The sequence below is a fragment of the Rhinatrema bivittatum genome, chromosome 4, assembly GCF_901001135.1.
Source record: "Rhinatrema bivittatum chromosome 4, aRhiBiv1.1, whole genome shotgun sequence".
Lineage (NCBI taxonomy): Eukaryota > Metazoa > Chordata > Amphibia > Gymnophiona > Rhinatrematidae > Rhinatrema > Rhinatrema bivittatum.
The window spans coordinates 196,305,528-196,320,812 of record NC_042618.1 but is presented as its reverse complement, the minus strand read 5'-3'; the positions used below and the strand labels follow the sequence as shown (position 1 = coordinate 196,320,812).

At 48.8% G+C, this 15,285-nt stretch overlaps 1 protein-coding gene across 2 annotated transcripts in view; it reads right to left on the bottom strand.

The window, feature by feature from the left end:
- The window catches only part of DNAH1 (dynein axonemal heavy chain 1), a 1,058,897-nt gene that overhangs the window by 193,614 nt on the left and 849,998 nt on the right, over positions 1-15,285 (bottom strand). For both annotated transcript variants that reach the window (XM_029599497.1, XM_029599496.1), the window contains exon 60: positions 8,780-8,899. In XM_029599497.1, coding sequence (XP_029455357.1) covers positions 8,780-8,899 — 120 coding nt within the window. The remainder of the gene's footprint in view (positions 1-8,779; positions 8,900-15,285) is intronic.

Genomic DNA, 15,285 nt, shown 5'->3' with positions numbered 1-15,285 from the left:
GGATATCTATAGGACAAGTTTTACGATATTCAAAGGAGTGTGGTTGAGGTGAGCAGGGAGGGATAGACTGTAGACTGTAGTGCAAGGGTAGTTTTAATGAAAGAGTGGTCAGACCAGAGTATAGAGAGACATGAAGGGGATTAGTGAAAATGAGGTCAAGAGTGTGACCAGCCTTATGAGTGGGGGAGTGTATAATTTGAGTAAATCCCATTGCTTCAAGAGAGAAAATGAAGGCTTCACAGGCTGGAGATTGCGGGTTTGTGTCAACATGGAGGTTAAAATCACCCAGGAGAATAGTAGGGAGGTCAGGGGAAAGTGAGTCAGTGAAGAATTCAATTAGAGGTGAGGAGTCAGTTTCTAGGAGTCCAGGGGGGGGGGGGGGGGGGGGGGGGGGGTGTAAATAAGGCAGACCTGTAGGAGTGTTGATTTAAAAAAAACGATTTCGTATCGGGTGGGGAGGTGGCATTTTTGGGGGATAAGCTTTAGTTCCTTTTTTGCTACAAGAAGTAGTCCTCCTCCTCTTTTCTTTTTGCGGGGTATAGAGAAAATATCGTAGATTTCAGTGGTTAGTTGGTTAAGAAGAGAGATATCAGAGGGTTTGAGCCACGTTTCAGTTATGGCGCATATCTCAGGCTTAGAGTCAGTAAGGAGGTCATGGAGTGAGTTGTTTTTTTTTTACGCGATTGGGCGTTGAAAAGGAGTACGGAGATTAGGGAGAGGCCTAGAAATTGTGTAAGGGGGGATAACAGGATAGGGATTAGCCTTCTATGTAGATAGGTGGAAGGGTTTGGGGAAGGGAAGTAATGTTTTGAGGGGTATTTTCCTTGGGAGGGGAAAGGACAGCAGCAAGAGACTGGTGGCATTTTTTTTTATAGGATGGGAGGGTGAGATTTGATGAGGCAGAGAGGGGTACAGATATAGATATTCAGGAGGGGGCCAAAGGAAGAAGCAAGGGAAAACAATATGGGAAACAATGTTATACACAAAGAGGAGCACAAAGGGGCACACTAAGGGGCATGCCCCTTTGGCGCGCGATACCAGCAGTCGGCGCTTTACTTTTAAAAGGGTTCCAGCCCCACTTTGATGACGCTGAAACGGAGGCGGAACAAGGGCGGGCCGAGGCAATGAGACAAACTGCGTGGCGAGGTGGCTCTCCCGGACCCCAATGGGTCTCGTGCCGGTCTGCACGGGGAGGCGATGAGGGAGATGAGCAGCGCAGGTAATGGAGAGATTACTTACTTGATAATCTCGTTTTCCTTAGTGTAGGCAGATGGACTCATTACAAATGGGTATAGTGTGCTCGTGCTAGCAGTTGGAGATGGATCCGACGTCAGCACGTAGTACATATACCCCTGCAGGAAGTGCAGGCGCTCAGTAATCTTCCTTGCAAAAGCTTTATGGATATATGTGTGACTGACCGATCAATTAACTGAACATGATTAACCTGACCGATTGACAGTAGCTGGAGACCGCCAGTGTTCTCAACTGGAAGGCGTTGACACCCGGCAGGGTGGATGGCCAATGTAAGGAAACATAGCTTACCTTGAAATGGTGAATCCCTATATATATCGGCAGCCGGGCGGGATGCTGAGTCCATCTGCCTACACTAAGGAAAACGAGATTATCAGGTAAGTAATCTCTCCATTTCCTAGCGTGTAGCAGATGGACTCATTACAAATGGGATGTACAAAAGCTACTCCCGGACTGGGTGGGAGGCTGCCCGAGGTCAGTTTAGGATTGCCCTTCCAAAATTCTGTGTCCTCCCTGGCCTGGACGTCCAGACGGTAGAATCTGGAGAAGGTATGGATGGAGGACCACGTTGCCGCTCTGCATATCTCCGCAGGCGACAGCATCCTAGTTTCTGCCCAGAAGGCAGCTTGTGCTCTGGTAGAGTGAGCCTTGACCCGTAGAGGTGGTGGTTTTCCCGCTTCTACGGAGGCCACCTTGATAACTTCTTTGATCCAGCGGGCAATAGTCACCCGTGAGGCCGCTTCACCTTGCCTCTTCCCACTGTGAAGGACGAACAGACGGTCCGTCTTTCGTACTGCTTCCAACATTTCCAGGTATCTGGACAGCAGCCTGCCGATGTATTCGACCTTCTTCCGACTTCTTCAAACCTTCCATGGTTGAGGTGGAAGTGTGAGACTACCTTGGGTAAGAAGGAAGGAACCGTGTGAAGATGGATAGCCCCTGGGGTGATTCTGAGAAACGGATCGCGGCAGGACAGCGCCTGTAGCTCTGAGATGCGACGTGCCGAGCATACGGCCAGCAAGAACACCATCTTCAAAGTTAACAAACAGATGGACAGGCCTCGGAGAGGTGTGAAGGCGGGTCCCGCTAGGAATTCCAAAACTAGGTTGAGGTTCCACTGGGGCACTGGCACTTCAGTGGCGAGCGAATGTGTTTGACTCCTTTCAGGAAACGTGAAACGTCTGGGTGTGTGGCAATGCTGTTGCCATCACTCCTGGGGCCATAGCAGGATAGCGCTGCCACCTGAACCTTGATTGAATTGAGGGACAGACCCTTCTGAAGTCCATCTTGCAGGAAATCCAGAATGATGGGGATCTTAGCGGCATGCGGATTGGTGCTGCGAGTTTCGCACCAGGCTTCAAATACTCTCCAGATCCTTATATAAGTTAGTGATGTGGAGAACTTGCGTGCTCGGAGGAGTGTATCTATTACCGGCCCCGAGTATCCCCTTTTCTTCAGTCTAGCCCTCTCAATGGCCAGACTGTAAGAGAGAATTGAGCTGGATTCTCGTGGAGGATGGGACCTTGTCGCAGCAGGTCCCTGTGAGGGGGCAGGGGTAGAGGATCCCCTGCCAGTAGCCTTCTCATGTCTGCGTACCAGGATCTTCTTGGCCAGTCCGGGGCCACCAGAAAAACTGGGCCTCTGTGCCGCTGAATCTTGTGTATAATGGCACCCAGCAGGGGCCATGGGGGAAAGGCATATAGCAGGATCCCCGGAGGCCATGGCTGCACCAGGGCATCGATCCTGTGGGATAGAGGATCTTGTCTGCGACTGAAGTATCTGGGTACTTGAGCGTTGGACCTGTCCGCGAGTAGGTCCATGCCCGGGGTCCCCCACTGATCCACAATCATCTGGAAGGCCGTGGATGACAGCTGCCATTCCCCCGGATTTAGGCTTTCTCTGCTGAGGAAGTCTGCCGTGGTGTTGTCCTTCCCGGCGATGTGGACGGCGGAGATGTCCTGGAGATTTGCTTCCGCCCAAGCCATCAGGGGGGCTATTTCTAAGGATACCTGTCGGCTTCTGGTTCCGCCCTGTTGGTTGATGTATGCCACCGTGGTGGCGTTGTCCGACATCACTCTGACTGCTTTGTTTCGAAGTCTGTGGGCAAATCGCAGGCAGGCTAACCGGACTGCCCATGCCTCTAGTCGGTTGATGTTCCACCCCGACTCTTCTCTGTTCCACTGCCCTTGGGCGGTTAGCTCTTCGCAGTGTGCTCCCCAGCCGCTCAGGCTGGCATCTGTAGTGAGCAGGGTCCAGGTTGGGGAGGACATCTTTGCCCCCCGGCTCGTGTGGCTGGGCTGTAGCCACCACCGTAACTGATTCCGTACTCTGGCCAGTAGAGGTAGATGCACGGTGTAGTTCTGCAATTGTGGGCTCCACCGAGATAGGAGGGCGCGTTGTAACGGTCTCATATGAGCCTGTGCCCATGATACCACTTCCAGAGTGGAGGCCATTAGGCCGAGGACCTGCAGGTAATCCCAAGTTGTGGGCCGGGTGGTGCTCAGCAGATGCTGTAAACTATTCCGGAGTTTTGATCTCCTCTTGGAGGTCAGGCTGACTTTGTCTTCCTGGGTGTCGAATCAGACTCCTAGGTATTCCAGCGACTGCGAAGGCTGTAGAGAGCTCTTGTTTGTGTTGACTACCCATCCTAGGCTTTCCAGAAGAGATATAACTCTGTTGGTTGCCCGGTGGCTCTCCTCCAGTGACTTTGCCCTGATCAGCCAATCGTCTAGGTAGGGATGGATGAGAATTCCTTCCTTCCTGAGTGACGCCGCCACCACTACTATTACCTTGGTAAAGGTCCGCGGTGTGGTGGCTAACCCGAAGGGTAAAGCCCGGAACTGAAAGTGCTGTTTCAGGACTTTGATGCGTAAGTAGCGCTGGTGATCCCGATGGATTGGGATATGCAAATAGGCCTCCGACAGATCCAGGGATGTGAGATACTCCCCTGGCTGTATTGCACTTCGAACTGACCGCACAGTTTCCATGCGAAATCCAGGGACCCTTAAGTGCCGGTTGACTGACTTGAGGTCCAGGACGGGTCTGAAGGTGCCCCCCTTCTTGGGTACTATGAAATAAATGGAGTAATGCCCAGAATTTATCTCCCATGCAGGCACTGGGATTATGGCTTTTAGGGACAGGAGCCTCCCCAAGGTAGCTTCCAGTGCCACCGTCTTGAGGGGTGGACAAGGAGATTCCACAAACTTGTCCGGAGGGAGACGAAGGAAGTCCAGGTAATACCCTTCTCGGATGATGGCGAGGATCCACTGGTCCGACGTAATCTCGGCCCATCTGCGGTAGAATAGGGTTAGCTTGCCCCCTATGGCTTCTTCCCCCAGATGGGTCGGCTGATTCTCATTGTGGGGTGTGGCCAGGACCCGAACCCGAGCCGGTTCCCCTCTTGTTGTGCCTGGTCCAAAAGGACTGGTTCCTGGTCTGAGAATGAGGCGCTTGGTAGCGAGTCTTGTAGGGGTTGAAGCGTTGAGAGCTTCTCCCTCTGGATGGCCTAGGAACAGGGCGCTGGTTCCTCCTTGACTTGTCTTCTGGTAGACGGGGTAATGGAGAGGCGCCCCATTTGTTAGCCAGTTTCTCGAGGTCGCTGCCAAACAGGAGGGATCTCTTAAAGGGCATTCTTGTAAGGCGCGTCTTGGAGGAGGAGTCGGCCGACCAATTTCGTAGCCAGAGCTGTCTCCTGGCTGCCACTGAGGACGACACTCCCTTGGCTGCCGTGCGGACTAGGTCGGAGGCAGCGTCAGTGAGGAACAAGAGAGCTGATTCCATTTCTTCTCCCGGGGTGTTGTTCCTGGCTTGTGATAAACAGGAACGCGTCACCACGGTGCAGCAGGTCGCTATTCGTAGGGACATGGCTGCCACCTCAAAGGCTTGTTTCAGAATGGCGTCCAGGCGCCGGTCATGTGCATCCTTGAGGGCCGCCCCTCCCTCCACTGGAATGGTGGTGCGCTTTACAATTGCGCAAACTATGGCGTCAACCTTGGGGCACGCCAGCAGCTCCTTGGTTGCCGGGTCCAGGGGGTACATGCTAGACAAGGCCCGACCCCCTTTGAATGAGGCCTCCGGCGCATTCCACTCCAGATCAATTAGCTGCTGTGCTGCTTGTAGGAGGGGAAAATGGTGAGCCGTTTGACGCAGGCCCTCTAGCAGGAGGTTCATTCTAGGCTCCCCTGGGGTGCCTGGGCCCGGGATAGCCAGCTCCGACAGGCATTGAGAGACCAGGTCTGGAAGATCCTCCTTAAGAAAGAAGCGTCTCATGGTTCGATACGGCTCTATCCCCGAGGGAAGTTCTCCCTCCTCGGGGGGCTCGCCGTCTTCCTCAGAGGAATCTGAGTCCCCATAAGTGGGGCTTCCCGGTGGCGGGTGGCCGTGCCTAGGTCTTGAGGGTCCAGGGGCAGGGTCCTCCGGTACATATGGGTCCGTTCGGGGATCAGACTGCATCTTGACAAAGGCGTGAATCCCCTTGAATAATTCCACCCAGGAGAGCGAAGCAGGCTCTAGCCGTAGGGGCACCAGGCCTGTAGGGTTCCCTGGCTACTCACCGCGGCCTGCTAGGTTCGGGGTGTTCCCTGAGGAACTGGCAGTTAATCTGGGCTGGGACCGGCCCTGGCCTGGAACTCCCAGGGCCTCCTCACATTGGGCACATAGGGAGTCTGCTTCCTCGCTCTGTGTGGCTCTGAGGTGGCATGCTGAGCAGAGGTCTAGAGCTCTTATGCCTGATTCTGGAGGTGCCGGCTCTGCGGACGCATGGGCTCTCATTCGCTCCATCGCGTCTGTTATCTGTATGCTCCGGTGCTCTCAGCCGAAAGTATGCGCCTTTCAATATGCGCCAATCAATGTGTGCCTATGAACGTGCGCCTATCAAATGTGCGCCTATCAGCGTGCGCCTATCACTGTGCATCTATGAACGTGCGCCTAGGAACTTGCGCCTATCAATGTGCGCCCAATTACTTTCGGGCGCCTAACATACGCGCCCGATGCCTGTGCGCTTAGTCTGAACGCTTGATCTAGGCGGCGAACCAGGGCAGATGGCGACGGCGAGCAGGCAGGCAAAATGGCGACCTCCTTGGCAGGCTGCCAAGTAGGCAGACCCCGCTAATCCTCGCTCTTCGGAGACCGGTAAAGTAAAGATGTACGCCTTACCTGATCTTCGGCGCTTCCCGGCTGCGACCCAGGCGGTCTCCGGCTGCGGGGGGAGAGGGTGAGTACCGTCACCGCCGCGCTCGAGGAAGTGCACCCGCTGCCTCTAAGCCGCGCCCGATCTCATCTCGCTCGGGGGCCAAGTCCTCACCGCGAATGGATCGGGACCGAGGCTGCCTCTATGACGTGCCCGAGCCCTTCTCACTCGGGGGCTAGGTCCCTGCCGCGATCCAGCCACCGGACCGAGGCTCTTACCTCCGAGGGACCACGGAAATCACCTCGGGAAACTCAACTGGGGGAGGGACCCGAGGGTATCACCGCAGGAGTGCGGGGCTAGTCTTCAGGTAGGATTCTTCTAAGAATTTAGTCGTTAGAATTTGGAAAAAACGCTCAGTGAGTGTAAGGTAGCTCCAAACTGCTTTGGAGACGGAAATTACTGAGCGCCTGCACTTCCTGCAGGGGTATATGTACTATGTGCTGACGTCAGATCCGTCTCCAACTGCTAGCACGAGCACACTATACCCATTTGTAATGAGTCCATCTGCTACATGCTAGGAAAAGGAAGGTTTTTCAGTCGGGCTGTGTGTGTGGAAGAGGAGCTTCTGAGCTCTGGTTGGCCAGATTTAGGCCTGCTGTAGTAGTGCTTAGATTTGGCCAGCTAAGTTAGGCAGTTGGCATTGAACATCAGTGCTAGCCACCTAAGTTTCTCCCCCAGAATCTACAAATTTGTCCAGATAAAGTTATCCTCTTAGTAAAATTTAAGTACCTAAATTTAGCTGGTTTGCCCAGTTCAATTTTCAAGGCTTTGATCTAGATGGCTAAGTTATTTATTGGCTGGCTAGATCACTTTGAAAACTGATCTCTTTATAATCAAAGGTGCCTAGAATCACACATGCAAATAAACATGCAAATTCTCTAATACTTGCACAATGGGGTAGATTTTCAAAGGGTTACGCGCGTATATCCTGGGGACGCGCGTATGTCCCGGGGCTTCAAAAAATGGGCGGTTCGGGGGCGGGCGCCGTGGTCCGGGGGGCGTAGCGGCGGTCCGGGGGCATGGCCGAGTGCCCTGACACAGTGGCCTGTGTTGGGGCCTGGCGCGCCGGCAACAAGCCGGCGTTTGCAAGTTATGCCTGCCAGAGGCAGGCGTAACTCTACGGAACAAGGTGGGGGAGGAATTTAGGTAGGGCTAGGGGGTGGGTTAGATAGGGAAAGGGAGGGAAAGGTGGGGGGGACCAAAAAAAAAGTTCCTTCCAAGGCCGCTCCGATTTCGGGGCGGCCTTGGAGGGAACGGGGAAAGCCATCGGGCCTCCCCTAGGGCTCGGCGCACGCAGGGTGCACAAGTGTGCATCCCCTTGCGCTCGCCGATCCCAGATTTTATAACATGCGCTCAGAAGCATGCGCGCGGGTTTACATTTGTGCGCGCCGGGTAGCGCGCACAAATGTACCCTGTGCACACAAAATTTAAAATCGGCCCCAATGCATATAGCTTCTGAAAAAAACAGAAGGATGCATTTAAGTATTACCAATGATATATTTCTAGTATTATGTATTTACTGTGGGACTGATTTTAAAAAGCATTGACTTGAGTAAAATTGGGTTTACTCAAGTAAATGCACTTTACTCGATTAAGTGGGCTTTTGAAAAATGCTAAATATATGCCATTGAATTGTCCACAGGATTTACTTGCAAAAGTGAACTTTATTCAAGTAAATGGCTTTTGAAAATTGCTACAACAGAAGTTACATTTACATATGTAACTCCTTTTGAAAATTACCCTTAAATTTACTGTATTATTCTGTGCTTTAAATCACTTTGGGTTAAATTTTGAGAAAAACAGTTTAGAAATGTAACATAACATTACAGTTAGATCATCATACAACTTAAACATGGCTACACAGAAAAGTCTGACAGAGGGGGACATTTTCTAAAGGGATCATACGCGAAAAGGGACTTTTCACGTGTGATACCTAGATCGGGGAAGAGCCCGCACCGGAAGGGGAGGAGTCGGGGCAGCGTCAGGGTGCTATTGGTTTGCGAAAGCCGGCAGCGATGGCACTGCGGTGGTGCGATCACTGCCGGCTTTCGCAGGCCCGCTCCCCGCTTTGCCCCCTCGCCCTCACCAAATTCATAGAGCTCTGCGGTGTTAGAAAATCTAGGCCAGAGGCAGGATTAAAATCCTGCAATCTGACACCCAGTCACATGCTCTGATCACTAGATAATTCCTGGATGGACAAAAGGAATAAAGATGGATTCATACATTTTGGAAAATCTCAACTCAAAGAAAAGTATAACTGGAAATCTTTTGTTCTAATTATATGAGAAAGCAAGAGGTAGATGGGCTACTTCACCTTCAGAGAAAAACAGGAGTCCTTACCATGTTCTTTATCCATTTGTTGGCTTGTCCCTGGGGATCTATGAAATGTGGCCAACGCTGGGAATACTGTGTAATCATTCCATTCTCTACAGATAGTGTATCATTGGGAAGCCCTGCAATCTGTTGACAAGATGAGACATGGAAGATGAGAGAAAGAGAAGGGCAAAATTTTGTGCCTGTCAATTGTGCTGCCATTATCTGTATAAAAATGCTTTTATTTCAATCTCATGAATTCTCTTAACATCTCAACCTATATCACAGATGCCAAAGAGATGAAATCCACTTAATTTAGAGGAAATTCATCTTTACAAAGCAAGGTTAGCATACTGAAGAGGCCTCTTTAGCATGAGGACTACATTTTGACATCATACACTATTAAATCTGACAAGAGGAAGTGGCTGGAGCAGCCTTACAATCTCGTTCTCTCTTTTCGCAAGTAGATTAGGATTCAGGCATCTCTCCAAGGTTGTATTGTAGGTTTCAGAACATGCCAAGTATTCTGCAACTATCTTCCAGGCTTATGTAATAAACCATGTTTTAAGATTGTGTGCTGAAATTCAGTGCATAGTTTCTTAAAGCATGCACAAAAATGCAACTCCGATGCAGTAAGCAAATGATATGCTAATACAAATCCCACAAAAACATAAAAAATGTGCATATAAACTAGAGTTAAAAAGTGCGTTTGCGGGCAGATTTTAAATGCCCTGCGCACGTAAATTCAGGCCTTACATGCGCCGGGTGAATCTTCCAAGAGGCCCGGCCACGAACGTAAAGGCCGGTACGTGCTCAAGTGCCAGGCCTCTTGGAAGGGGCAGGGTGGGGAAGGGTGGGGCAGGGAGCGGAGCGGGCCGGGACAGCGCCATTGTTTGCTGTCCTGGAGCCTCGAGCGCTGGCCAGCTGAAGTAAGTTGAGCAACAAAGGTAAAAAAATGAATACATTTTGATTTAGGGGTTGGGGAGGACAGAGGAAGGGGAAGGGAGGTTAGGGTAGGGAAATTCCCTTCCAGTCCGCTCCTTAATTGGAGCGGACTGGGAGGGAAATGGGGAAGGCCAAAATGCGTTGCCGTGTGAGGTTTGCAAAAATCCTCCCCCCCTTGCGCACACGGATTACAAAATGTGGCGCACACATGCGTGTGGCCCTTCGATTTTATATAATGAATGCGCATGTTATAAAATCGGCGCATCCATGTGCGCATGCCGGGAAGCACGCGCACATGGACGCGTGCGTGCAACTATTAAAAGCTACCCCTTAGGCTTTTGCATAGACTATGCACACATTTTAACTCAGGGGGAGGAACGGGGACAAGGATACTCATGATTTATGCACACATCTGGATTAAAGGCGACCTTAATGACTCTGTCTTTAATGGGTTTAATCTGATCCGAACTATGACCAGCTGCAGCAGCTCCATCTAGTCCTTCTGACAATACAGTTGGTAGAAAGGCACAACCGCATAGGACAAGCCCACCATGCTCAGCAGCTCATGGTTCGGATGGAGGTATCTTCAAAGGGGGATACTAATGACGCATTGGAATTAGGACATCCCAACAGTGAGGTTACAATAATAAGAAAAGTAGTCCAAGTGCCTGTAACTGAAAACTCATCTGAGCTAAAAAAAATTCTAATTTATCCCTATCAATTAAAAAGCAGAATGAAAATACAAACAAAAAGCACACTTTGAAATGTTTGTATGCTAATACCAGAAGTCTAAGAAGTAAAATGGGAGAATTAGAATGTATAGCAGTGAATGATGACATAGACTTAATTGGCATCTCAGAGACATGGTGGAAGTAGGATAACAAATGGGACAGTGCTATTCTGGGGTATAAATTATATCGCAATGACAGAGAGGAGCATCCAGGAGGTGGTGTGGTGCTTTATGTCCGGGACGGCATAGAGTCCAACAGGATAAACATCCTGCATGAGACTAAATGCACAATCAAATCTTTATGGGTAGAAATCCCTTGTGTGTTGGGGAAGAGTAAAGTAATAGGAGGAGTATATTACTGTCCATTTGGTCAAGATGGCGAGACAGACAGTGAAATGCTAAGAGAAATTAGGGAAGCTAACCAAATTGGTAGCGCAGTAATAATGGGAGATTTAAATTACCCCAATATTGACTGGGTAAATATATCATCGGGACATGCTAGAAAGATGAAGTTCCTGGATGGAATAAATGACCGTTTTATGGAGCAATTGGTTCTGGAACCGACGAGAGAGGGAGCAATTTTAGATCTAATTCTCAGTGGAGCACCACCACCAGGCCAGGCAGGAGCCCAAATAACACTGCCGGGGCAGGCACCGCAACTCACCAGCACCAGGGAAGGAGCCTCACCGCGCCATCGCTCAACTTCGGGGCAGGAGCCCCACGAAAGATCTTTGGGGCAGGAGCCCCATCACTGGAGCGTTTCCCGTGGGGCAGGAGCCCCCAACAGGGAAAGGTGAGCAGCCAGTCTGCAACCCGACGCCGGCACACTCACGCCATCGCAATGTCATCAAGGTGCGATGGAGAGCCCTTTAAACCTGGCTCTCTGATATGGCGCTGGGCATCGCGCACACGAAGGAGCGCGACCAAAGGGGCATGCCCCTTTGTGTGCCCCCTTCGTGCAACTCCCTTAAACTTAGTTGCTACAACCCCAGGAAAGATCACAAAGGCAACACACAGAAACAAGAAATGGCAAGCACCCAACCAACAGACAACACCCAACTCGAGTCACACTTACTCAATAAAAAAACCCAACAACGACCTACAAAGGAAACAAGAGAGAATGAACATACTGAAAAACAACGGAAAGTAACACAAAAAAAAAAAGAAGCAAAGAAAGCTTCAAACTACCAGCAAGAAAACATCACCTGAATCAACACCAAGTCCTGCAGCAACTACATAGCATTATCATTCCTACTATTCAATGCACAATCCATAGCCAAAAAAATACCAGTCATATCCGATCTACTCGACTATCACAAACCAGATTTCATAGCCATAATGGAAACTTGGATAAAAAACACCAACACTGTCCTAATCAACCAAATAAAGAACCCCAACTACAGAATGTTCTCTATCCCACGACCAAAAAAGAAAGGAGGAGGTCTAATGCTAATCACAAAAAAAAACCTACAGATGAAACTACTCAAAACCAACGTCAACCTACCACTAGAAATTGCACTTTTTGACTCACCACGATTACAAATATGCCGTCCGATGCCAATACTCAAAATGGCGCCGATCGCCTTTGCCCTCACTATGTCACACATAGTCACACATCGGATGGCCGGCATGCACGAGGTCGCTCCCGGACCCCCGCTGGACTTTTGGCAAGTCTTGTGGGGGTCAGGAGGCCCCCCCAAGCTGGCCAAAAGTCCCTGTGGGTCCAATGGGGGTCCCGGAGCGACCTGCCGTCCGATGCCAGGACTCAAAATGGCGCCCATAGCCTTTGCCCATACTATGTCACAGGGGCTACCGGTGCCATTGGTCAGCCCCTGTCACATGGTAGGAGCACAAGATGGCGCCGGTGACCATGTGACAGGGACTGACCAATAGCACCGGTAGCCCCTGTGACAGGCTATCGGCGTCATGATGAAACCGGCAAACGTGGGTGTGAGAATGCAGGGATGGCTTCTGGACTCGCTGCTGGACCACCAGGGAGTTTTGGTAAGTATTGGGGGGGGGGTGTCAGGAGGGTGGGGGGTTTAAATTTTTATTTAGGAGGCCGAATAAAACAGAAATCTGTTTAATACGTGGGGAGTCGCGATGTGTTTCGCCTCCCCACGTATTTAACAGTTGCGGATTACAAATACGTGGAAAACGGATGCATACCTCTATAACCTGATAGGTGGAGCAATGTAAGTCTATGTAACCATGGAAGCCAATTTTGATGAGGCCAAAATAGAGCTATTAGAATCATTGTTCCCTTGCCTTTCCTTAATTTGAGAACTGTTCTTATTGTTAAGGGAAATGGTGAGAACGCATATAGCAGGATTTCGCTCCATGGTATGATAAATGCATCATTCGCTAGTACCTGAGGGGTTGGTCTCTTGGAACAGTATTGTGGTAGTTTGTGATTGAATGGTAATGTGAAGAGATCTTTGGCGGGTGTTCCCCAAAGGTTGAAGAGGTATTGCAAAGTGTCTTTGCTGAGTAATCATGTCGAGCTGATTTCTATTTTGTCCAGTCTCCTTATGTGCATATAGCGTCAATATGTGCTCCCCATCCCTGGTTTGAAGCATCCATTATCAATATATTCTATATTTTTAAAGGATGAATGCCTTGTCCCAGAACCAAATTCTTTTTTCTACTGCTTTAGAGAGTGTAGTAGTTTCTCTGTTATTGGTATATTGTGATTGAGTGATTGGATGTGCTGATTCCAATTGCTTTTCAGGTGCCAGTAGGCATGTCTCATCTTGATCCTCGCTAGAGGAGTAACTTGTACTGTTAAAATCCAGTGCATGTGCATGCTTCAACACCCACAAGTGCATGTGCGGATGGCCCATGACCTTCGTGTGCAGGGGCGTGCAAGTTATAAAATCAGGGGTCGATGCGCACAAGGGGGTGCACAATTGTGCACCTTGCGCGCGCTGAGCCGCACTGCCTTCCCCCGTTCCCTCCCAGGCTGCTCTGAAATTGGAGCGGCCTAGAAGGGAAATTCCCTTCCCCCTAACCTGACCTTCCCACCCCTTCCCCTAACCTTTCCTCCCCCTAGCCCTACTCTAACCCTCCCCAAATTTATTTTACCTTTTGTGCCTGCCTCTGGGCAGGCACAATTTGTGTGCACCACAGCCTGCTGGCATGCCATTCTTTTCCAGAATTAATTTATACAAGAGATATATCGATGACATGTTCATCCTTTGGAGCGGTAATGAAGTTGAGTTGTTATCATTCGAAAAATGGGTTAACACCTGTGATGAAAGAATTCAATTTACCATGACTTGCAATTTTGGTGAAATCTCTTTTTTAGATATATTATTGAAGAAAATAACTTCGGGAGAAATAACAACTAGTGTGTTCAAAAAAAGTACCGACAGAAACACCATGCTACATTATAACATCACACATCCGTTTCCTTTAAAGAAAGCTTACCCTTCTCTCAATTTTTAAGGTACAAGAGAAATTGCTCAGAAATTGATGTCTACAGACAACAATCAGCACAATTAATACAAGATCTGAAACAAAGGGGTTATCCAAAAAAAATGCATCCGTACTGGCTTTAAAAGAGCCTTATATTACAACAGAGATGCATTATTGACCCCACATCTAAAATCAGAAGATGCTACAACAGTCACTTGTGTTACCAGATACTCATCGATGTCCCGCAAAATAACTAACAGCATGAGGAACCATTGGTCTCTTATTCAAATGATCCCAGGATTGGAGGGAACTAGAGTTTAGAGCTGCTTTTTCCAGAGGGAAGAATTTGAAAGAAATTCTTTGTCCATCCCCATTATATGATACAACTGACGGTATGAGAACTCTTGAAGGAAAAATGCTACAAAGTCATTACAAGTGTGGCCACTGTAAAATTTGCGATCAAACCATGGAGCTAAAGGAATACACATGTTCTCGTACGGGATACACATATAAATTCAAACATTTCACCACATGTCAGATGAACTTTGTAATTTACATCATTGTTTGTCAGTGCAAGAAAATTTACGTGGGTCAAACCACTAGATCATTGAAATCCCACATCAGTGAATGCAAAAGTTTTTGAGAAACAAGAAGGTAACAGCACGTATGGTTGAGCACTGCATCAGAGAAAATCATAGAATTCAAGAATTACGTTGGTTTGCATTGGATCATATTAAAATGAATGTTACGAGGAGGTAATCGTGAGAAACAACTCTACTGAAGAGAACAAGAATGGATTTTCAAATTGTTTTCAGAAGAGCCCGATGGTCTCAATAGCAAAATAGAATGGAAAAGTCTGATCCATTAGATACCACTTTGAGAGAATTCAAGGGGATTCTAAAGATAAAGCAATGGACGTTTAAAATCTGATGTCATTATGTTGGCAAGCATGGATGTTTCCTTTTGTTTTTCTGATTAAGTAGCAATAACAGCCCTTTAAACTTCTATGTCAGAACGTCATTACACATCAGTATGTGTTTTGTGATTGGTCACATTTCAAGAGAGGGTATAGTTTAAAAAGAAGTAGCCATTTAAATGTTTTAATTGGGCATGAACATCAAGATATAAGGTCGAGAGAGCAGTGTGAGTAAAACCGACAGAAGTTTGTGAAACATTTAAATGTGTTATGTATAAGAAGATAAATGATGCAGTCTGTGTTATATTACAAAATCCGCCCTGATGCAGCATCTTGCGAAACATTAACGTTGGCGGTGACTGACAAAGATCAAACATGTCTATGTCGGCACACACTTGTTTTGAAAAAGTGAAAACCTGAAACAAGTTGTCAGATAAGTGCCAGTTCTTTTCAAGATGTTGGGAATGTTTCAGAATTTTCTAACACATGAGATAATTTTGTTCTGAAACTCGAATTCATGGAGTA